The following is a 25,267-nucleotide window of genomic DNA, read 5'->3' as shown; positions in this document are numbered from 1 at the left end:
GGAAAAATTAAAAAATGAAACTCTGATTGCCTTTATTATGAACATTTCGAGTTTGAACCACATTTTGAAACAAGTTGTTTGAAACATTTTATGATTCATAATAGATTTTTGATCCGATTTAGGCCCGCCGCAAAGTAGACCCACGTTAATCCACGAAAAGCAACCCACGCCTAGGATGTTTTGTAAACCATTGCTATAGAATTATTCATAATAAATCAGCTAACAAGTGGATTATTCATTGCATGTATTAAACAGATGTCTAGAGAAGCCTAGCAATGTTTTACAAAACATCCCACGGCGTGGGTTGCTTTTTGTGGATTAGCGTGGGTCTACTTTGCGGCGGGCCTAATCCTCAGGGTCGCATGCACACTCAATGGGATCTGCCGGAAAGGTAACACATTATATGCAACCTTAGCTTGATTCAACCCATCACCTATTTAAATTGTAATTAGAAATTGTTTTTTTAATAATCGATGGTGGAATTAAGAGCAATAACTTACATTTTGATTTGGACTATAGTATGAATTTGAAAAATGACAGTTTTGCTGTGCCTTTTCATATAAGTAGGCTATGATAAAAGAGTATTTAAACTATAAAAATTATACAAATGATTGTATAGATGAATGCCTTCTTTGTCTCACCACATAAATTTATTCTCTACTCATAATTACTTTATTTCTATATTTATGAGCCACCACATTTGTAATTTCATTAAAACTTCATTTGGATCAACAAAACAGAGCGATTCAAGTGAAGCATTTCTTGAATGTTTTTTACATGAATCACAAAATAGGATAAGTTGAGAGGACTTACCTGACCCATGTGGGGGAATAGAGGAGTCGAGCCACGCCAATTGTGACCGTAGCCTGCGGGTGGTTGCAACGGTTGTGGGGCATGGTGATAGGGTTGCTGTTGTTGTAGCTGTTGTTGCTGCTGTTGTAGCTGTTGTTGCTGCTGCTGTTGTTGCTGGAATGATGAAACGTCTACACTTGACTCCTGTTGTTGGAATGGCGCGGGCACATTGGAAACATGCTGTTGGAAATTTTGCTGATGTTGATGAAGTTGTTGTTGCTGCTGCTGATGATGATGTTGTGCTTGTTGTTGATGTTGTTGTTGTTGCTGCTGCTGATGTTGTAGTTGTTGCAAATGCTCTGTTTGTTGTTGCTGTTGTAGATGCTGTGCTTGTAGTTGTTGTTGCTGAATCACTTTTGATGTATCGGTCACTGGTACTGGACTGCAACAATGAAAAAAACGTGAAAACTTTTAATTAATATTAATCGATTGCAGGATGATTTATTTCCTTCTTTCTCAGAAATCAAGAACATTTTCTTTCTTTTTCAGAGGTGATCAATAATATCATAGCCACCTCTAATGCAAGGCCCCGGCCTACGATATTGCAACGTCACAGTGTAGGCCTAGAATCTAATACATGATTGGTGAAAAAGATCAGCTGGTATTTTTTTTAATCTTTTTAACCAATCATGTATTAGATTCTAGGCCTACACTGCGACGTTGCAATATCGTAGGCCGGGGCCTTGTATTAGATGTGGCTATGATAATATTCGTGTTGAATGAAGTGTATTATGTACAAAAAATGAAACTTGAAATTCAATTGTTGAATATTATAAAATTCAATCTTCAAAAATAATAGTATTACTTCTCGTTTCGGAATCTACATATTTTATAACTCAAGGTGTCATATTTTATGTTTACTTATTTTCAAGTAGCATGTAAAGGTAAGTGAGGACTTAAGCGCTACAAACATTTCACTTTTCATCAGCTGATGCTATTCTTATTATATCTGTATTTGTACATAAATAGTAAGGCATTTTCAAGCTGAAGGAAAGTTGAAAGCGCGTATTCGTGGTGCATAAGTCTGCAACCTTGACGAATGACACTCAAGTATGTACGTTTCTTTTTTAATTTATTTACCGCTGCATTTTTTCACGCAAATGTTAGAAAATATAAATGTAGCTGCGAGTAGTAGATTATCATGAATGTTTATTGATAAATATATTTACCTTGTGGCAACAAGTGAAGGCCGAGCATAAGCTGGATTGCTATGTGGTGGCTGCTGTACCTCACTGTTGGAATTGCTTGTGTTCAACACTTCTGCGCCTTCATTTTGAGCTTGAAGCACCGGTTTTGATGATGCAACATCCACTAGAAATTAAAGCAAATTGAAATTACAAAAAAGAGACAATATTAGTAGTATTGTCTAAACAAGTGATTAGAATACAGTTCCAGAATATTTTATCTTATCACTGTAGCATTCCAATAATAATAAAGTGCACATAACAATGCTTTGTTATAAATAATACAATTTTATGAAATTTTGAAATACATGCATTAGCATGAATTTTAGTTAATTCTGGAATTTTTCTGCGGCTGTTAAGTCTATTGTCTGATCACAAAATACTAAAATGGCATTAAAAAAACACAGGTTCACATACTAAAAAGATGATTACACATTTTATTGTTTTTACAAAACTTATGTTGTATCTTTTAGTTTGGCTATGGCTTATTGACAGAATTAAATAGAGGTCAAGGTTTGAGAAACTATTATACATATTTTTACAGTTCAATGCTAGTATGTGAGTATTGTGAAGGATAATGGTGAATACAGATGATGAATTGATCTTCAGTTTTCAGGTACGCTCCAAACAATCTCCAAATTCTGAATAATCAAGAAGATTCTCACAAAGTATTCATAATTCATCAAATTCACTATTTAACAAACTATCAATATGTAAATCGTAATGAGTAAAACAGTAATTGATTCTAAAGAGTGTCCTTATAGGTAGAATGAAGAAGTATTTAGAACCTCAAGTATAATTTTTGTTTCCAAGATCAACAAATTCGTTATCTATCGATGATGTGGCCGTTTTATTAGTAGAATAGTAGCGGTTCTCATAGCCGTGCAATGCTGCCACCAGGCGGTGAATTGATCAAATCAAGGATAAAAATGTTATTCTTCTAATCGAGGTCTCGACATATATTGTTTTAGGCCGACTCCCTTTTTGTTATTCGTATTTGTAAATATTTTCAGGGTATAATGTGTGTGTACAGTCTGGAAAAAAGAAAGGTAAAATTCGCCAGTTAATGATAAAAATCTGCAAATTCGTAATAGTTTGATAGATCAATCAATTCACAGTAACATCGACTCCAACTCCAAAATAATTGAAGGTTACTCCAAAACTCGAAAAGCTAATAGCAGGACCACATTCCTTGAGTGTTCCTTTATAATCAACTTTTCGTTACCTGTACATATCCTCCTGCTAAAAATAACATATCATATGGGAAAAGGAGATCTGGTGAATCAATCTATACATTGGTCTATCAATATATACATTTGCTTATATTGTGTAAGATGCGACTGTGTCAATCTTTCATTTTCATAACCAAGTCCGCTCAGAAGTTATACTTATAACCTTTCAGTCTAGAACCTCAATTTGGACTAATTGTTGAACATTTATGAGATAGACAGGTGTTGCAAGAATGCCTGTGGTTTCTCTCCAACTATCAAACATTATTAAATCAATATACACTTTCATGAACCCCCCCCCACAAAAAAAACCCAAGGAGAAGTAGTATTGATTTACCTGATGGGGCTTGTGTTTTGAATAATTCATCTTTGAGATGAGGGAGGAATGTATTTATTCGATCCCATGTGACAGTCCACAAAGGAGAGAATTCGCAGCCATTCACTGAGAACACCTTGGCCGAATCCATCACAAGCAGCATATTTTTGAGTGATTCAGGAATTGCTTCGTACTGAAAATAAGAGATGCAATATTTAAGGACAACATCAAACTAGATCACTCACGAAATGTCTAAAATTAAAGAAGAAAGAAAAGAAATGCTGTGCTTCTTTAGAACTCACAGCTTGGAGATCAGATAGTCTGATTTTCAGGGACTAATTTAGTTCTTTTGTAAGGCAATAAATTTGTTTTGACTGTGCTGAGAATATTTAAGTTGTTATCCCTCCTGAATTCAGGAGGCATCGAAACTTCAAATATTGTCCACTGAAAGTGAAGTCTGTACAGTTGAGAGATGCATCGAGGTCACTAATCACCAACCTTATATCAAATGCAAGTGACTTTTTCAACTCCATAAAGATTTTGAGAGAACACTAAACTACTTCAAAGTACAACGCTCATATTAATAAGAGTATTAATTAGCTATTAGATAAATATACTGCTTTCAACTTCATACCGATGAGTAGAATACAGAAATTTACATTAATTAGTAGTTGGATGAATAATATTGATAACATTGTAGAAATGTTTGAATTCTTACCAGAAGATCACTTCTGTCTGCATGCATATACTTGTCCATAAAATCCAAAATAGTCAGCCAAAGAGCAGTGAACGTTGGTAGAGTTTGCAGGGGCGTCAAGTGGTGTAAAAATACCTGCAATAAAAACAAATAACTTTCATCAATGACTTCTTGAAATATAATATGATACCACAATTTTAACAATATGATAACACAGCAAACACAATTTTAACAATATGATAACACAGTAATCTTAATCAAGTGTTGAAAAGAAATCCAGAAGGACGACGACCGAGAGGAAGACCACGACGGAAATGGTGGAGTCAAGTGAAGGTCGATATGGAGAGAATCGGAGCAACCGAGGAGGACGCGGAGAATCGAGAGGTGGGGGGGCTTTGTTGGTGCGGCTAAATATCTACTTAGATATGTAGGGCAGTAAGTAGTAACACAATTTTACCCCCGAAAAATATCAAATACTGAATTGAGACGCTAAGTAGTGATTCCTATTTATAGAAGTCATATGCCTAACGAAATTAAACTCAAACAATATCACAACGGTCTAATTGAGAGGTTCAACAAGTTTATTGATGATCCCATAACGCACAATTACCGTTATTTATAAAATAAGAGATGAACAATGCGCTATTAGTAAGTTTTTATGTGCTTTCATGGTAATATTCACCGTAATGAAATCCCGGTGAATTTTAGGAAAAGAAAACACAACTGCAATCCCATTGTAATCATTTTTTATAATAAATAGTATCAGTTTTACTTATAGAAGTTCAAACTTACTTTTGATAAGACAGTGGCAGCTCTCATCCGCGTTTCTTCCAGACCAGTAGGGTCCTGGGGACTGATGGGCTCCAACAGCTTACTTAGTAATGGGAACAAGACCATACTGAAGCATGATTCCCATTCATCTCCAGTTAGAGTTTGCAGATCGTGCACCAGCAGAGCTCTTTGCAAGTATGTTATAGCACTCATACGAACCTGTAACAATAGAATATTTATTGGCTATTGCTATTGGATACTATACATTACATTTATCTTCAAAACATATGAAAGAATAATACAATTATTCTAACCTTCTTGGTAAGGGCTATTCATATTTACATGGAAATTAGAAAACTAAGTACCCGGTTTTCAGCTTTATTTTATTTCTCACAGCTTCAGACTATTAATGTCATTTTGAAGTGAAATGAAAATGACAATAATAGTCGAATTATGTTGTGAGAAATGAAATAAAGTTAAAAACAGGGTAATTTGATTATTTTATTTTTATGTAAATGCAATTTACACTGACCAACATAATATATCACAATAAAAATATTCACCAAGACTAAAAAAGCTCTTTCCTTGAGCCACTGTGATACTACTGTTCTGTACAAGGTCTATAGAAAGAGGTTTGGACACCACCCATATTGTTGCTTGTTGAGAGGTTAACAGGTTACATGTTACTAGTATAAGGAATATAGTCTAGCATACGTTGATATAATAATATATTATGGAAATTACATATTGAGCCTCGCTCCAAAATTAACAATAGTACCATGACCTCTATCTACAGACCTTGATTATGTATTTTATACTGAAAATTTCAACAAACTGTTAGAGGTAACTTATTGAAAATAATGAAATAGCGACATTGAACTCAGAAATATCTTGAAACTTCCAATCGAAATGAAAATAAATATCATAGAATAGAATTGTTTTAGAGATCCATTTCAAAATAAATTATTATTCAATACTGATAATAATGATGTTTAATAAAATCATGAGATAGTGACCTTGAACTCAGTAATATTTTCAAAATTCCAATTAAAATAAAAAGAAATAGATTTACTTTTTGTAATAGTTGAGTAGTTGATATTGTGGTAATTATTCATATTAAATGAAAAAGGCTAAGAAATTGTCAAAAAACCACAGATTTATTGATACTTAGAAAGACCGGTTTCGTTTATTACACCATTGTAAATCTCTGATAAACAGAGATTATAAGAGATTATCAGACACTGTTTATCAGAGATTGACAATTTTTTTTTTTTTTAAGATTACGTCCTAAAGACTCCAGTCATGGAGTATAAGACAAGTCATGTTATTACATAATAATTCTAACACTAAGTAGTTCAACTTAGTTTAGGTTTGAAAGGAATTCTTGTACACTATAAAAAGCTCTATCAACTAAATATTTTTTAATTTGTTTTTTGAAAATCTTCAAATCATCATTACTTTTTAATAAAAAAGTAATTTTCCAATGGTGTAATAACCGAAACCGGTCTTTCTAAGTATCAATAAATCTGTGGTTTTTGACAATTTCTTAGTCTTTTTCATTTAATAGAAATAGATTTGTTTTTGGGAACCAATTTCAATCAAATTATTATTATTCAATTGCCGAGCAGCTCTGATTAGATTGTTCAAAGTTTGGAACAAAATTTGGCTTCAATTATTCACCTGTCGCCTGGAGTCGCAGCACAGCCGTGCAATGCCCTGCAGCAGCGGACACCAACCCTGAGTCCACAGGGACGCCAGTTCAGTTTCGGCATTCTCTTCCGCCCACCACCTGTAGATCTGCGCCGTCCTAGTGTGCAATGTGTGCATCAGGTCCAACAGCTGCAACAACAAACAAAATCATTAGCATTCTAATCACCACATAATAATGCAGGGTGGCCACCCATTTTTAAATAAAAAATCATAAGTAATTCCCGGTTTTCCAGAGTAAAATTTCAAATTTTCCAGGTAAAATATCCGCGGTATTTGAGGAACAAGATACATTCGTAAAGAATATTTAGGATGGAAATCTTTAGTTTGATCTTCCATTTCGAATAGCTGTTAATTTTCCAAATATATTAACAATTTTTAATACTTCAGTCTATTTTGTGAAGAACTAGTACGTTCTTTTAACTGCTCATGCGTGTGGAGTGCTTTCGGACAGGGTCCATTTTCAAAACTCAGTGAGTAGTTGAAAAACGAAAAATTCCTCATAAAAATTGACTACAGAGTAAAAGTTATCAATACATTTATTATGTATTCTGAGTCATACTTTTACTAATGAAGCTATATTATATGTATGTACAGTACCATAGCCGATGTTTTTAGATATTTTTCTGGTTAGATAGGCTAGTTCAAAAACATTGCCAATTATATTATTGCTAGCCATCAAGTGTTTATTTGAATTTATTGTTACTGTGCATTTCTTTACTAAATTAGGCTAATTCAAGTTTATGAAACATTCATGAGTAATTGGAGAAATTCATGAGGAATTCACGGTACTTTACCCGGTTAGTAAAATCATAAGGAATTCAAGGTTCTCCCGGTTTTCCCGGTAAGTGACCACCCTGTAATATAATAATGATAATATCGAGCAAACTGGCTGGCTCAGGTCTGATATAAAGAGTTTTCAGATCGCACCTGATCAATTTAAATGCCTCTTACATGACCTAGCGACTGTTTCTTTTAGGCAGCCGAGACCGACGCCTTAACGTGCCCATCCGAAACACGGGAGTGGCCCCAGAAAAATATCCTGCACGGATCAGGATTCGAACCCGGACCTCTGAATGGCATGTAATCCACTCGACTACGGCCACTCCACCACATAGATGATTGAGGGACACATGAACCATCTAAGTTTAACGTTAATCTACGATTACATTGTATGGTCGCATGTACTATAATGTGTTTTTTCCAGGTTTAAACCAAAGGATGATTTCCCCTGTAAAACAAAAACACATTTAAAACGTGTGATACCTTAACGTTTAGGTTTAACTACGTTTAACGTTAATCTACAATTACATTGTATATCGCATGTATACTAATACATTTCGGGTTTTGACCAACAGATGATTTAAATCATTTTTCAACTCCGTTTAAACCGAGATGGTGCATATGGGCCCAAGTCATCAAAACTGGAATTACTATTAGGCCGGTTACAGAGCTCGACCGACCGTCAGTGCGTACGTCAGTCGCGCTTGTCTTTTCCATAGATGTTCCATGTAACAGAGCAGGACTGACAGCCCGCATGCGCACGGTCAGTACCATGCGTTTTACACTGCGTACGAAGACCATCGGTCGAGCTCGTACGCATCCGTTCCATCGGTCGACTAACACGCTATTGAATCAAATAGAAGCGTTCACAGTTGTACTTATCAGTTGCCCGATCGCGCCATAACTACTGCGCTGACACCTCTGCCCGACAATCAGCTGATATTGAATTGAATAATATTATAATGAATGAATTCAATTAATAAATATATAATAATTATTTAAAATCAGAATTTTTCTACACATTTCTTCATCTATTTCCAACTTTCTTATTAGAAAAAATATATATTATTATTATCTACGGTACACTTATTATACAATACTATCATAGCTTAACAAGTTTTATAAGAGTCAAGGTTGTATTGAAATTCGAAATCAGCAATTAAACAATTTGTAAACGCGTCCATTTTGTGTGTCAGATCAGTTCGTTCGTCAGGAGAGCTCTGAAACTGAAAAACTGATGTATGGATGTGTATGGTCAGGATGGTACATACGCACTGACGGTCGGTCGACATCTGTAACCGGCCTTAAAGTATGAATTTGGATTTCATGTTGTTTTATAATACTACAGTGAATCCACGCTATAATTGCAGTAATTGATCAATATTGGTGTTGCTATCCTTGTCTATCATTCGAAAAAACAGATAACGCTATCCTTTTTTAGTTCTGCAACGTTGCCAGATCCATTTTTAACAATGAAGAAATATATTTTCTTGATGAATAAAATATAACTGACTATTTTAAAAGAGAATTAACATACAATATTACATCAGCTATCCTCTACAGAAGGCAGTGGCAGGGCAGAGAATCGTCAACGCTGTTCTCCTATGTTTATCCACTGCCATTAAAACGTGGACCTTACTACGGTAAATAATTAATTAAATAGGAGTTTTCATACCTGTATTGAGACTTGGTGATAGCCGCTGGGCATCTCTTCTGAGTCACTCTCGTCAGCATCGTAGGCACTGTTAGTCGGGCTGTTGGCTCTTGGCTGGTCGCCTCTCCTTCTCGAATTGCTCATCTTCTTCTTCCCCTTCAAAGGTCCTCCATTTTCTTTTCCAGACGATCTCTTACCGCCACCTCTCTTCTCAGCTGCAATCAAGTCACAAAATCGTTACTTTTAAAAAGACAAACAATTTTAAACATATCTATAAACAAGCTAGTTATATATTTAAGAATAAATTAGAAACAATATGAATAATCACACAAAGAGTATGAACCATTTATGAAATAATAATCATATTGATATTAATAAACTAGCGGTCTCTCCTTGCTCTGCTACGGCAATCAACAAATCCCATCCAAGAAAGGTACAGCTACTTATCCAGTTTGAGAATAGCATAATGGGTATCCTTATTAACAATCCAATATTCAAATTCACAGCAATCACTAGCTGTTGTTTTGTCAGCACCAATTAGATGACGTGATATTTATTTGAGCCATGCATAAAGAATCAGAGGAAGAGCCCTTTGACGTTTGGACAAGTGAGACAAAAGTAAGCAAGAGATCTAAATGAATATCAGTCAACAAGTTCCGAATCAACTTGATTTGTACTAATCAAAATAATTGTAACAAGCAAGGGAAAAATAGTGATCAGCATTATGACTGCTGATTTGAGAACTGACATTGGAAATTAACAATTGTGATAGAAATCCAAAGTTTGAATCCAAGCCCCGCCATTTCAAAATTTCAAAATTCCGCTGTAATTACAGGGCAGTTCCAATATTTTCCAAGAATTATTCCATGATTTCAGCTAATTGTTTGTTTCTTTAAAAGTCTTAGAAGTTTACAATTCATTATTCTCTCACACCTATCTATTTCAAATTATTTAAGTTCGATTCACATCTGCATATTATAATTTAAAATTGATTTACACCTGTATATTTTAAAATGAAAACAATATAAAACATGAAGTACCCTTTTATCTAAAACATTTTAAACTTTAAGGGCCAGTTTCCGAGCTCGGGATTTGGCTGAGTTCTAGACTTTAAACAGCTGGAGTAAGAAAATTGGCTTTCCGAAACGGGGCGTGGTCGTAGTCATTGTCAAAGTCACGTTTGAATTAAATTTCAAAAAACTAGAAAATTAAACACAAAATAAAATAAAGAGAAAATAGTGTAAAGTTGCAGCTATTTTTAATTATTTAGAAATGTTTAATTTTGTCAAGGAAAAACGTTTCCAATTATAGAAATAAGAAAATAAAAACTCAAACTACTGTTATAAAAACTGCGACTACGCCCCGTTTTGGAAAGCTAATATTTTGACTCCAGCTGTTTAAAGTCTAGAACTTGGCCAAATCCCGAGTTCGGAAACCGACCCTTAATAATTCAAATTACTGAAACTTTACACTATTTTCTCTTCATTTTATTTTGTGTTCAATTTTCTAGATTTCCGAAATTTAATTTAAACGTGACTTTGACTATGACTACGACTACGCCCCGTTTCGGAAAGCCAATTTTCTGACCCCAGCTGTTTAAAGTCTAGAACTTGACTAAATCCCGAGCTCGGAAACCGGCCCTAAAGATCTATGTACACCTGAATGTTATGATTTAAGGTCGATTTAGACCAGTATATTATGGTTACAGCTAGAACATTTTGGATTAACTTCATACCAATAGATGTTTTCAGTACAATTCCGAGTTAATTAATTCATCAAAGTAGATGTAGACTTACTCGACTCGAGACTGGCCTCGACAAAGGTGCGAATGCAGCGAACACAGTTCTCGAAGTTGTAGGGCGTGATGTGCGCCACGTCTCGCACGAGGAAGGCGAGGCTCTCGCAGCACTTGACCAGTGAGAAGGGGTCGTGAGCGGTTAGCTCGCGCTCACTCAGCATGTTCAGCTGGCTGCTCAGTGAAGTCCTCACCGGCATCGGCTGGATCTCGCCTTCGCGGCCAACCTAACGCCAAACACATTCTTATCACATCTAACAAACTATTCTCCCTAAAAATGACTTACTATGGAGGGGAGAGAAACCAATCTACTTCATTAAAATGCGACAGGGTGACAATCTTTTTATCAAAGTTTCAGTTGATCTAGAATCAGCATGGTATGTAACTTCACTACGTAACGTTTTCAGTTCAATGATTCAATGATTTTTTATTTGAGCCAGAGTACATCAATACATAAGCCAGGTCACATACAATCAATTATAAATAAAATACAATATACAGAACACAATGTCACAGTAGTCAAACACAATATCCAAATATTAAATATATACATCAACAAATTATTTAATACGTTCCCATGCAAGGGTAAGCATTCCTGACCGGAAATTAGGAGTTCGATTCCGTTCGATTTCTTACTGGGTTCGATTACGGGCTGACAATTTTTGTATGGTAGCGCTCATCGAATTTCCATCTAGCTGTTTACCCTGTTGTCAATATTTGCAGTAGCAGAAGTCTTCGGGGTGATATACAGCATTTAATTGGAATTTCGTTTAATAATAATTACTAACTATTTAATATATCAGTGTCTAATATATCAAATGTCTAATATATCTATTTTTACTGACGATTTTTAAAATTGTCGATTTCGTCAAGTTACTATTGCTTTCAGTTTTTTCTGCTCAGTTAACTTGAGGCTGTGCAGCACCTTTAAAAAATATTTTACTGGTGATATTTTTCAAATATTTTCGTTGTATACAAAATTAAGTAACCAAAATAAAAAAATCTCAGGATTTTTTTTCCGATTATTATATTTTGAGATATGAGCGACTGAAGTTTAAATTTTTGGGACAGATAATTCCAAATTAGGGATAAATTCATAAAATTTGAGGATAAAAACTTCATGGTATTGTTGAATATTGAAACTATATTCTAAAATTTCAATTTTTGAGAAAGTTATTCCATTTTTAAATTTAACTTCATGCAAGTATTGAAACATATCACCAGTAAAAAGTATTTCAAAGGTTTTGCAAATCCTTAACTTGAACTTTCGTTCTCTGTAAACAGTATTTTCTTATAGATTTCTTATGATTGTACCGCAAAGGTCGCAGATAATCACTGTAATTTATTTTATTTTGCAAATCTAATCTCCGTAGTATAAAATGTATACTTGAAAGATATTCAAACTGGCAGCGTCTATAAAATATTTGCTAGTATAATTCTGAAACCATGATTGTATTTAATTTTCGTATTATTTAAATGCAGAATAAAGTTAATTTTCATTTTGTTAAGATCTATTTCAAGAGCGAAGATCGTTTGGTGATATATAATGGGGGTGGTTACTGACCAGAATCCACCCGCCGCCCGAGTTTGGCGACAACTCAGGACTGGTAGTGCGTGTGGGTTGAGCACTCGACCGAGTCACCTCCGAGTCAGACGTGCAGTTGCGCTCGTTGCCCAGACCGCTATCCTCCTCTGCACTCTGATTTGCGCCAATGTCACCGTCCGACTTTGCCCCTAAAACACAAATACCATATAATAAACTGAGTGATCTGTATGGAATGAAATGAGATGAAAAAATATTTTCCTCCATTTACTGTCTCAAGTGCTTACTTTACTCCCTGGAACATAATACTAAAGTGTCTCTTTTTCGTAGGTGGAGGAAAAATGTTGTGTACATCACGAGTGAAAATGCTTTTTCTCCCTCAGGGAAACTTTTCCCCTCAGGGAGAAAAAGCGGTACTTTTCACTCTAGATATACCAATTACTATTATTTGGCGGAGGAAGGACTTTAAGTCCTCTCTACAACTCAACCTCGGGTGTATCTCATAAATTTATTTGTATCAAGTTAACTGGAGTGGCTGTAGCTGAAGGGGTTTATATCGAATGAGAATTCCTAATGTAAAGTTCAAAATTCTAAAAAAATCAGGATGGGGAATCGAACGTCAAGCTCCTGTTGCAGAGCCACGGTACCATGACGCCACGATGTCATGTCGATAAAGGGAGGATTTTATTGCTTTTCTGTTAGCGTTGTTAATGTTCAAATTCGAAATGAACTTCAATTATTTGAATATTATTGAAATTGGGAATTGATAAATAAAAATAAGCCTGTATTAGTATGCTAAATTCAAATCTGTACAAAATTTCAAGTTGATCAGTTTGATAGTTCAGGCATATCAAACATTCAGGAACATGAAACATAAATATCATGAACACTCAACAGATTTTTTATTATATTAGAAAAGAAAGAAGATTGCAGATATTTTAGAAGAAGATAGATTGAGTAACTAGTTTCGGTTGCTAAATCATAAACAATCTCTATAGTGAGATTCACCCCAAACTGACAGCATTGATTTAATGGGGAACATTGATGTTATTTATGAGGAATATTAGTAGTTAAAAGTGAGTCTCACTAAAGTGAACTGATAGCTTGAACATTGATCATCAGAATAATTGTCTTTTTTTCTTTAGGGCTACTTTTGAATATAAATAAAAATATAAATTTGAGTACAATTTTTAAATTATTTCGTCACAACATGATTCGGCTACTAATGCCATTTTCAAGCATTAGTAAAATGCTTGTCGTGACGAAATAATTTAAGAAGGGTACTCAGATTTATATTGTTATTCATATCATCAGAATATTATGGAACATACTTTATTGAACATACCTAAGAGATTGATATCAGACTGTATGGTCCATACTTTATTAAACATATACTCAAGTCTAGAAGCTTAAGCGTCGAGCAGGGAATGCAGTGGTGACATGTCTAGGCACCCAATCGTCAGTCACATTTCAGGAATGGGGATGATATTGATTCGAAAAAAAATAATTTCTTTTGAAGTATCAATGGTTTTGATTCTAAGATTTAGTTTATTTGTTTATTAACACATTCATAAATACAATATAATTATTAACTCAGTATGAATCATATCATAGTTATGGTACTATAATTGCATATCATAAAACCATTTTTCAACAAGAACTATTACATTTACTATTGCAATTCAACTTTTATACTAGTAGTTCTGTGAACAGTAGACCTCACGCTCAGTAAGTTACATTGACCTGTTGTTTTCTCAAAAATTGATAAATAATTTATGTATTTAAAATGTTTAGAAAAAATCCTAAATAAACATAGAGCTTTCTGTCCTATCGTACCGTGACGTGTCGTCCCGGAATGTGAGTGTGAGCGCTGTTATCAGGTCTGGCTTCAACTGTCTACAACGTTGATGGAAAGATACAGACGTTCGATGTTTTTGAACGGGTAGTATTAGTCCACTAGACAGCTGATTTATTATGAATAATTCGAAAGTCTGATTTTTACGGTAATATTGGCGTTCAAAGGAGACTCCTTTTCCTTTTGTATTATCCTTAAAATGCAAAATGTCAAAAAACCGTATGTATACGTCGACGCGAAATTCAAAAAGGAACATACCTGTCAAATTTTATGAAAATCTATTGCTGCGTTTCGCTGTATATGCGGAACAAAAATATAAACATAAAGAAAGATGCAAAACCGTCGACTTGAATCTTAGACCACACTTCGCTCGGTCGAAAAATGTTTTTAATGGAATCAATAAATGAATACAAATAGAAACAATTTCCAAAATTCTGTTTAAAGCTTCAATTTATTGAGGTGAGTGGCTGTGAAGTCTGACCTGTTTGATGTGTGGTGGTGGCATTTGCGTTGACCTGGTGCTTGCCGACAACGCGGGGCGGCGGGGCGCCGGCACCCACACACTCGAGGAGGGTGAATATGATGGCCCAGTCAGTGGCCGAGTGGATGTTGGCCGCACTCGTCTTCAGCAGCTCGAACAGCCCGTAGGCCACTTGTCGTGACACCCAGGCCAGTGTGCTGCTCTTCAATAGCAGCAGCATACGCAGTGACTGCAGCACCTGTTACATGTTACATATTATATCACAGCCATATTTTTTATTTATTTATTCAGTCATGTACAATTATTACACTTATGTGAGAAGGCACAACAGGCTCATCCCCAAAACTGACCTATATGAAATTTATACTACAGTCCAAATCAAAATGTACAGGGTGTCTGATAAGTCACTTCCTATTTTTATACAGCTATAATTTCTTTATTTATGAACCAATTTTGTTAGAACTACATTTGTTAGATTGAGCACTCCTTGAGGTTATGTTTAACACCAATTTTCATTCGTTTCAGTTTGAAAATGCCCACTCTCTTGACTGTGGAAGAAAGAGCCAAAATAGCAGCTCGTTATGAGGTCTGGGGATCTGTGGTGCGAGTACAAAGGTGGTGGAGGGCTGAACGAGGGATCCATGCAAAAACTTTTAAAAATTGCGCTTTTCAAATATTACTAAGAACAGGGAGTGTCGCAGATGCATAAAGATCAGGAATACCATCAACGTCAAGGACAGCAGAGAATGTAAATAAAAATAAAAATAAATGCTAAAAGAGTACTTCTTCGATTTTTCATTTTTATGTAAATTCAAGTGGACAAGTGAGTTGAGCATGTGCACACAAATGACAATGACATTGTTGCGTCATCACAGCGAAAGTCTCCGAGCAAAATTTTTTGAGGTTAGGTTTTTGTATCTTTGATTTTTGTTGTTTACTCTTTTTTCACTGCTCAATTCGAGGTTGAAGTACTTTTGTACCATTATCATTTGTAATTTCCAGTGTTATATTTATTTTAAGTTACAAGATGCTGTAAAACAGGTGGTTTTTGTACGAAGCCTGTCACTGATGACACAAGATGCATGAAGAGGATGTGTGTATACACATGTTTAACATACTTGTCCTGTCGTTGATGGTCAGCCTTACATCTCAAATTCTCAGTCCATAGTGTGATGAGCAAAATAGGAACTAGCCGGAACACCAAATTTTGTGACGAACACCAGGTTAAAGATTTGATTCCCTATAAGGCCCGTGTTAGACTATCAAATACTTGATATAAGATGTGAACTATTACACTATCAATGATCAGTTATTTGACCCGATGGACGATTATCTATATGATTGTGTAAAGGGGCCCGAGAAACGTGTTTCTAATTTTATAATTTATTTGAAAAAGGATACTCACCACAAAACTCATATCTTCTCTCCTCATAAGTCGGATTCCCAACCTGAGAAGGCCAACAACTGACCGCTCAACCAGGAAGTGATGGTTGGATGCTGCAGAGCCCATCAGTAGAGTGTAAATGTGATCACGAACATTCTGCCAAACGTTCTGCACACGGTCCCTGCAATCAAAATCACTATTTTTCATTAAATCATTCGTATCGTTCACATCTCACAGGTATCCATTCACAGTTCTGCAGAAATATCACGATCTATTATTCAAAATTCCCATTAAATCATTCCTAACGTCCACATCTCACAGGTATCCATGCATATTTTGGAAAAAATATCATGAAAAATTCTTTGAAATTTCTAAAATTATTTGCATCATTCACTTCTCACAGTTATAAGATGAATCCACATTTCTGAAAAATGTCAACGATTTTAATTTTTTTGAAAGTGTTGAAGGTGATTACATACCTGTTTTGGATGACAACTTTGAGCAGGAGCTCGAGGAAAAATACTGCTGTATTCTCATCAGTGGCAGAGCCAAGAAATACATGTCCTTCTGGTCCATAAGAAGCACGGATCAATGCCTGAAAAGGAGAAAATTAAATCAAGATTGATTTTTGTTGGGAATAAAGAATGTGTTTTAAGGCTATAGAAATTATAAATTAATTTTTCTAGACTTTTCATTTTAAATTAGTGTTTGAAGCACTTTTATTGCCTAGTATAACTACCTGCATTGTATTCATTGTCTATAAATGAATAAAAATGAATTAAGATGCTTTAAGCAATTTTAAGAACTTTTTTACCAGTACTGGGTTTTAATGATGAGATAATACCAATTCTAGATATGAGAGCACACTTTTTTGTGGAATAATAGTCTCTGTGCATCTCAAATATTCTACCTCTCTTGGTTCTAGGTTGACAACATATACTTGAAATTTTGATTTTTACCTGAATGGTTTAAAGATTACTTCAGCTTATAACTTGCTCCAACTAATTGAGTATCTGCGTATATGTACTATGTACCTATGCAGGCGTACAAACCTAGGTTTTGTTGGCTTTGTCAGATAGATAACAAGTTATTTTAAATGTAAGAGTTTAAATGTGTTATTGGAATCTTATTATGTATTTCTAGCTTGCCTAATATTTTTATGATTCATAGTCTACATTGTATTGTTTTCAATTTGACAAAATAAATTTTATTTGATTTTTGATTTGCCTATTCTAGTTAATACTACCAAACATCAAGAAATATTACAATAGAAAATTTGAAAATTAGAACGGAATTTTGTAAATTATTGAAATAAGCATGATAGAAAGACTGATGTAGAGTGATTTATCTAGAAGGATTAAAATCGAATACTATACCTTGATTAATTGATGCAATGAATCGAGTCGTAGGAATTTTGACTCTGTTGTCAGTTGCTCCAAATGACATTCACTTATACACGCTTGAGCAAGCCGAATGTACTCCTGGTCTTCTGGAGAAGGTGCTTTTTGATTTGATTCTGTAACCAAAATTGAGTAAAGGATTATTATACAGCAAAGACGGAGTAGAGAAAATAGATAATGAAGGATCGATTGAACGTTCTCTCTGGTTGGTTACTTCTACTTCCTATGTCACGCGCTGTCTCTTTCGACAGGCCGACGCCCAGAATGACGTCATCTCAATATTATGTTTTCATTACTAATCAAAGTTTTAGTCAATTAAGATATTGCATTTTGTATTCCTACACAATGAATCACAGCTAGGTCATTTTCAGGATATAACAGCTGTGATAAGTTCTAAATAGTGTGTTTGTCTTTACGGTGTCAAAATTTTATAGTTTTTTCAAAGTTTGGAATTTTCTAATTAATTGTGATTGATTTAATTTGATTTAGAAGTTTTTTTTTTTTAATTTAAAAATGATATTTGTGTGTCTTGAATTGTAAATTGAGTGTGTAATTGATGAATGTTGAGTGACACATAACCTAGCTGCATTTGGACTGTTGTATAAATTAGAATTGGGACCGTTTTGGGCTTATAAGCCTGTGGTACTTTTCTGTAAGTTGTATAATTCCGAACGATTAAATAAATAAATTATGCTATAAAATGATAGAAAGAAATCTGCATGATGTACTCAACTAAAGTGATATGCCACTAATCAAATTTTTATTGAATGGGAAGTTAACATGATTATACATCATACAGATACATGTTATTGCAGAAATGAAATGGAACTAGTATGAGGTACTCAGCAACAGTTTCAATGAGGTGATCAGATCAATTTTTATTTTAATATTAGGCATTCAATTACAAATATCAGTATCATAGTAATTGAAAGTCTTGGAAAAGATTTTTTAAAACGATTCACTTACCGGCACCCATAGAAATATATGAATAGATCGAGCTAAACAGTCCAGTTTCTGTCTTTTGAGTCAACTGAATTTCTTCTCTTAGTAGGGAGATCTTTCCGCTTGTCTCAGTGAAATCTTCGGCCTAGAAAAACGTTTTGGTTTGATCAGAAGACACTCTTATTTTACAATATTTTTCGTAAGAGATGTCAAGAAGTGGCATGATAAATTCCATATATTCCATAATAAATGGAATATATATATAATAAACGCAAGATTCAGCATCCTTCAATCTACACTTGCATCCACTAATATTATATAGTCAACTGAACAAATAGGATATTGTGTATAGATTGAATACGGATCAATAATCCAAATTATTTTCCCGTTTTATAGCCAAGCCATACGAAGCGTTTATTCAGGCATTTTCAGACGAGTCGGTAGGGCAGGAAGCTCTTTGATTGGCTGATTATCAGTTGATTCCCGAACACCAACCCAGAGAGCTTTCCTGCCCTGCCTACTCGTCTGAAAACGGTTCATATGGCTTGGCCCTTAGCTTAGGCTCAACTCAAACTTACGCGACTCAGGTTGAGAAGAGACTCGACTCTAGTTGAGAGCATGTGTTTCCAAATGGTGATACTCAGACCAGTCGATTCTAGTCTCCGCGACGTCACCATTTAAAAGCACATGCTCTCTCAAAACTAGAGTCGAGTCTCTTCTCGACCTGAGTCGCGTAAGTGTGAGTTGAGCCTTACAACTACCGAATTGTTTTCAAGAACTATAAAAATTGCAATGAGATAATTAGTTTTATGGTCTAGAATATTTTCAGGATAAATTTCAACTTTTCATTCAACAGTAATGTTTTACAAATTTCATAAATTTTCAATGTACGAGATTGAATGAGCCTGCAACTTCACAATAGGTTAGCACTAAATGAGCAGATTCAGCTTAATTATCAATAGTTATTTTTGGGAAGAAATGAATCGATATATTAATATTCCATTAAAATCCAGTTCCTAAGACACTTGTTGCATCTTATGGACCATTGATAATCTATAGCGCTTATGGAGCAATTGGATTTAATAAGTGCCCTAGAAACAGGGCATTAGCGTATCTGACCTCCACATTAATACAAGAGTTAGATAAGTAACTTATGTATCATGTGATAATATAGGAGGGTCATTCAATAAGTAACGAGACAAATTATAATTTTGAAAAACGGCTCAATTGATCCGTATGAAACTTTCAGGACATGAAGTTGACAACCTTGCGATGACATGTGATCAGTTGTTCCACCGTATTTCGTAAACATAATTGCAAATTGATTCAGTTAACAATGGCGAGTCTGCTTGAGAATTGCACCATGAAAGAAAAACGTGCTGTGATCAGATTTTTAGTCGCAGAAGGTGAGAAAGTTAGCGAAATCCACAAAATAATGTTAAACGTGTACAGAGACCATTGTTTGAATCCTTCAAACATTTACAAATGGGTAGAACAGTTTCAAAGTGGCCGTTCAAAAGTTTGTGATAATCAATGCAGTGGACGACCAGTCAAAGTTGGAACTTCTCTCGAATCTCTAGGCGTATCTCGCACAAGTTTTGTTGTACTGGCAGTACTGCAGCTTGTTGTGAATAATGTTATGGACAGTTCCAACAGTCGCGTTTACTTTTACACTTATAAATTCAACAGTGATAAAGGTGCCGCAAAGTAGACCCACGCTAATCCACGAAAAGCAACCCACGCCGTGGGATGTTTTGTAAACCATTGTTAGGCTTTTCCAGACATCTGTGTAATACATGTAATGAATAATCCACTTGTCAGCTGATTGATTATGAATAATTCTATAGCAATGGTTGTGCGAGATGAGTGCCTAGACAACTCACGGACGTTCACAAAGAAACCTGAATTCAAATCAGTCAACAGTTGAAAAATCGGTATACAACTCAAGGAGAATGTTTTTTTTCAAAATAATTGTAACATGGATCCACCACTATGAGCCAGAGTCAAAACGACAGACAGTCAAATCTGATCACGGCACGTTGTTCTTCCACGGCGCAATTCCCAAGCAGACTCGCCATTGTTAACTGAGTCAATTTGCGGTTATATTTACGACAAAATACGATAGAACAACTGATCACATGTCATCGCTAGGTTGCCAACTTCATGTCCTGAACGTTTTTTATGGATCAATTTAGACGTTTTTGGAAATTGATAATTTGTCTTGTTAATAATTATTGAAGTGTCTTGTATGTGAATGATCGAAGATCAAAACAGAATTCTCTTCGGATTTGAAATACTTGATAACTATTTCAAACAGTGAAATAATCACCTCGACTAGAATCTTAGGTAGCAGTTTGCATTTATAGAGTTGCAGAATGCAGTCCAACACATTCCTCCAGCCTTCTCTGATTGTGTCGCCATGGCGGTGAGTCAGGTTGAACACAGTGACAGCTGCCAGTCGACACTTCGGATTCTGACCGAATGATATTGTCAAGTTATCAGGCGTCTGAAACAAGGCCAATATTGCTGATTATCTTCAAAACGAACATGTTGATCATCTTAATAGAAATTAATATTCAATATTTTTGAGATTCAATAATGCAATTTGTAGCTCGTTCTTTCCGAATACATATTTACAATTTGACAAAAAATGGACGTAATACAAGTTTCAAACCAAAATACATTAATATAATCAATAATATGGCGTTCTTAGGTAAGAATAGCGTGTTTATAGAATATGTTCTAGTTCCATAATTCAATAACAAATATATTTTAATAATTTATAACCAATATACTTTAATATACTATAAAAACACTTCATTTATATGGGATACTTTTGTACAAATTAATAAAAACAATATAAAAACTTGTAGTACCCTTTATTATTAAAAACTTTAAAATATTTCAAGGACTAGTTTGGCCATAGGTCATTTTCAAGTTCAACTTTCAAAGTTCAAAACTTAAAATATTTCAAAGTTTTTAATAGTAAAGGGTACTACAAGTTTTTTTATTGTTTTTAGATATTACTATATCTGATTCGAAAATTGAAGAATAATATTTATTGCAATTTGTTTGAAAAGCGTTCTTCATTGCCATTTGTCTGAAGTCCCTCTCGTTTGTGGAGCAAGGTATACAATGAGAAACAATTAAAATACAGAATTAACATTATAGCTCACCTCTGTTGAATTGAGAAGCATGGTAAACTTGCACAGTGAGGCGACGATGTGGTCGAACACATTGCTCATTCCATAATGTGCAGATATCATAGCGCACTTCCTAAATTTACACAGAAAAACAAACAACATCAATATATTTATACCTATTTTTGTAAGGGAAATGAAACAAGAAAATAACATATATATAGCATAGTAACAGATGTTAACAATAACAGCATAGTGACATTTACTTCAAACTGTCAGCAGCCTTTATCAATGTTTCATGTTAAAACCATACAGTATAGAGGCTGATGTCATCTTCTCAATCGTGGCAGAAAAAAATCACGGTAGATAACGTTAGAAAAATAAATCATTGGTAGATAACGATTTGAATTGTTGGCAGTGACGTTTTCGAAAAAGTAAGGACCAATAATGAAGTTTTAACTAATGCCGCATCAAACAATAAATTATTTGTCCATTTTGCTACAAAAGAGTTATTAAATACAGAAAACCCCAGTCTTCAATCATCAAAATTCCCTTCACTGCAGATACGGCAGGGTTATCTCTTACACGGCACTCTGTCATAAACGTTTTAAATTGTCTACAGGAGTGTTTCGACAAAAACGGACACTATTTTACAGATCAATTTTAATACAATTTTTTCCTCTCTAAGGGCCGTTTGCACAGGGACAGTTTAAACTAAATTTCATTTTAAACTGGATTAAATCCGTATCAAGTCTAGTTTGTTATGTGTTTCATTTTGAGTTTAAGCCACCAGCTGAATAAATCGAGTTTAAGCTTTGACTGTGCAAACGGCCCTTATTATCAAAATGGCATTATTTGAGGTACACACTAGATGAAAAAATTGAGTTTCGTTCAAAAATAAGTTTGTAACAACTATTCCAAATCGTCGATAATTCATTGCACAATCCTGTATAATTGTACCATTTTTAAATTTTAAACTAGCAGGTAACCCCAGGATAAGGCAAGGGTCTAATTAAAAACTTGACCTACTAAAATCTTGAAGAATTTAAAATAGGCCTATAACCATCCTTGGTAAATTAAGAATCTATTTGCGAAATTTCAAGTTAATTAGTTGAGTAGTTGAGACGTGATGATGCGTCATTCGTGAATTTCCTATCCTGAACGTGTATAAGCCAATTCTTTCCTTTATTATATTAAGATTATCGTTTGTGCAGGCTACCAATTAGAAACAGATTTTGTAAAATCAGTTTTGACTGGCAAAGTAAGTCGATCGGGACTGGTGTGATTGATTGGTTGGTATTTTTGTTGTGAGTTTTGCCGACCTGAACCCGGAGATGGCCTTGTGGTAGATGGCGGGGTCGCTGCTCTTGTCGAAGAGATAGCAAAGTGCGGCGACGGTTGGCCCCCAGATCAGCGAGAACAGGTCGTGGTCGAACAGGCCGTTCGGCGCATGCACGTATACTCCGTCCAAGCCCTGGCCGCGCCGAAGCAGCACCTGCAAAGTACGTCAAAAATCCCCGGTTATTATCAAATCAAAAACGGTGCTCAAATGAATAATAAAAACAAAAATCCTTTAATAAATAGGAACTATGCAGTTATCTATTTCAATTTCTATTGAATGTCATCTCAGAAACCAAATATTTATTACAATATATCGTGAAGTAGTCTATTCTTGCCCTTTTTTAGCTCTACTGCCTAGTGTGGGCTTTGACCTCCTCCACGACTTTTCTTCAAGCATCTGTCTTCAATGAATCTTCTCCATCCTCTATAGCTCATCCTTATTAAATCATCCCTGATCTCATCCTCCCCTCGTGTTCTCGGTCTACCCCTTTTCCTTCTCGAGTAGAGTTTATCGTTCAGCATTATTTTTGTCCGTTATTAGGTGCCGATAAATCTATCCTTCTCAAACTGCGCACTAGTTTTTTTAACAGGAATGTTTGATTTTGGATTTTAGCGATGGGTACAGATGTAAAGTAGCAATCTTCAGTAGAATAGGTCATTTCTATATTGATGATACATTATTTACTGATAAATTATTATTCAAATCTAACCTGTTAGAAACATTATCTTTATATTCAAGTTATATCTGATAAGATGATTTGATCATTACACAAGTTTAATTTGATCTATTACTGATGAAACAATAAAGTTTGATTTGATGTTATGTTTCATATCTATAGAAAGATTATTTAAGATTTAAGTTCTATAGAGACTATTATTTTACGATATAGTGTAATAAATATTTGGTTTTTGAGTAAATAAAAACAATATAATACATGTAGTACTCTTTTTATTGAAAAAATAGTCCTACCAACATGTTTTATTAATTTTAATTAAATTGCCCATACAAGTGAAGTTATTTTTAGTTTTTGAGATATGAATTAAAATTGATAACTGCATAATTTCTATCCATTTGAGAACTTGTATGGTTGTACGAATGTTTTTGTTATTTCAATTTGTTTTTTCAATTCATATAGTATGATATGAGTCAATTAGTCATTTGTTCAACAATATATAGTATATTGTCGTAGCCAATTATGGTGGTTCATTCATTATAATATATTGTAACGACACTAATGATTTAAATGAAATGGAATGCTATATTCAAATAGATTAGAAAAATAATTATTCTAATTGCCTTAGTCGTAGAAATGACTAGCGAAGCAATCATTTTCTAACTGCATTCCTCATTTTTTCTTTGTATTTTTCTGAGTATGTAGGCCTATTCAATTTTTTTTTGATAAGACGAACTTTGACGATATTCAACTGTGTATTCAACAAGTATTGAATAAAATATGTTATTTTACCTTCCAGAGGTAGTTATCACGCACTAGACCAGTCTGCTCGGCTGGCATTACGATCTCGTCCGCTCTGCAACAAACATAAATATTACTGCATTGACCAATTTGATTCGATAAAAATTTGTGATGTTCTATCGATTCAGATTTCTCATGCATTTTCAATATTCAATAATATTCAATTTTAATGGAAAATAATTTATAATGACTGTTGCTAGAAGATACACAAGACACTCACTTGATGGCAGTGTAGATATCATCCAACATATCTTGATCAAAATCTTGGTCGCCATTAACTTTTTTCAAATTTCTCTTGAAATCGTCGGCTGTCATCGGAGTCTTCTGCTTCTTAGCGTTGTAGTTGTGCTGATCAACGTTCAGCATGATGACTGCATAGGCCAGAGTGAAAGCTGCGTCAGCATTCACAAATGGCTCATTGTTACATTTCTGAAATTGAACAACAACATGAAAAACATATATTTAAAAAATCGAGATTGAAAATAGTATATCTTCAATTGATCAAGAACTAATTTATGTTGCTCTTTGAAATTGGTGATGAACCAACTATTCATATCTTGAATAAAAATTATATGGATCAAGTTGGTAGAATAAGAATTCTCAATAGACGTTCTATGTTAAAATTAAACAATGTTAAAATTCTATGTTAAAATTGTTAAATTGTTATAATGTTCTAAGTTAAATTCCAAGAAAATGCGTTTGGATGAACTAGATAATA

At 34.5% G+C, this 25,267-nt stretch overlaps 1 protein-coding gene across 3 annotated transcripts in view; it reads right to left on the bottom strand.

Moving 5' to 3' along the window:
• Nucleotides 1-25,267, bottom strand: part of LOC111050660 (Golgi-specific brefeldin A-resistance guanine nucleotide exchange factor 1) — a 64,019-nt gene that overhangs the window by 3,475 nt on the left and 35,277 nt on the right. For 2 of the 3 annotated variants that reach the window (XM_039423089.1, XM_039423088.1), the window contains exons 19-37: nucleotides 24,770-24,978; nucleotides 24,541-24,604; nucleotides 23,056-23,228; nucleotides 21,770-21,869; nucleotides 20,923-21,099; nucleotides 18,618-18,738; nucleotides 17,628-17,767; nucleotides 16,731-16,846; nucleotides 16,273-16,447; nucleotides 14,868-15,105; nucleotides 12,553-12,722; nucleotides 10,990-11,215; nucleotides 9,215-9,408; nucleotides 6,730-6,888; nucleotides 5,071-5,268; nucleotides 4,300-4,413; nucleotides 3,603-3,774; nucleotides 2,022-2,163; nucleotides 814-1,234 (exon numbers count right to left, since the gene is read on the bottom strand). In XM_039423089.1, the coding sequence (XP_039279023.1) occupies nucleotides 814-1,234; nucleotides 2,022-2,163; nucleotides 3,603-3,774; nucleotides 4,300-4,413; nucleotides 5,071-5,268; nucleotides 6,730-6,888; nucleotides 9,215-9,408; nucleotides 10,990-11,215; nucleotides 12,553-12,722; nucleotides 14,868-15,105; nucleotides 16,273-16,447; nucleotides 16,731-16,846; nucleotides 17,628-17,767; nucleotides 18,618-18,738; nucleotides 20,923-21,099; nucleotides 21,770-21,869; nucleotides 23,056-23,228; nucleotides 24,541-24,604; nucleotides 24,770-24,978 (3,309 nt within the window). The remainder of the gene's footprint in view (nucleotides 1-813; nucleotides 1,235-2,021; nucleotides 2,164-3,602; nucleotides 3,775-4,299; nucleotides 4,414-5,070; nucleotides 5,269-6,729; nucleotides 6,889-9,214; nucleotides 9,409-10,989; nucleotides 11,216-12,552; nucleotides 12,723-14,867; nucleotides 15,106-16,272; nucleotides 16,448-16,730; nucleotides 16,847-17,627; nucleotides 17,768-18,617; nucleotides 18,739-20,922; nucleotides 21,100-21,769; nucleotides 21,870-23,055; nucleotides 23,229-24,540; nucleotides 24,605-24,769; nucleotides 24,979-25,267) is intronic. The other variant, XM_039423090.1, reaches the window with a different exon arrangement.

This window comes from Nilaparvata lugens, chromosome 3, assembly GCF_014356525.2.
Source record: "Nilaparvata lugens isolate BPH chromosome 3, ASM1435652v1, whole genome shotgun sequence".
Lineage (NCBI taxonomy): Eukaryota > Metazoa > Arthropoda > Insecta > Hemiptera > Delphacidae > Nilaparvata > Nilaparvata lugens.
This window is presented reverse-complemented; position numbering and strand designations above follow the sequence as displayed.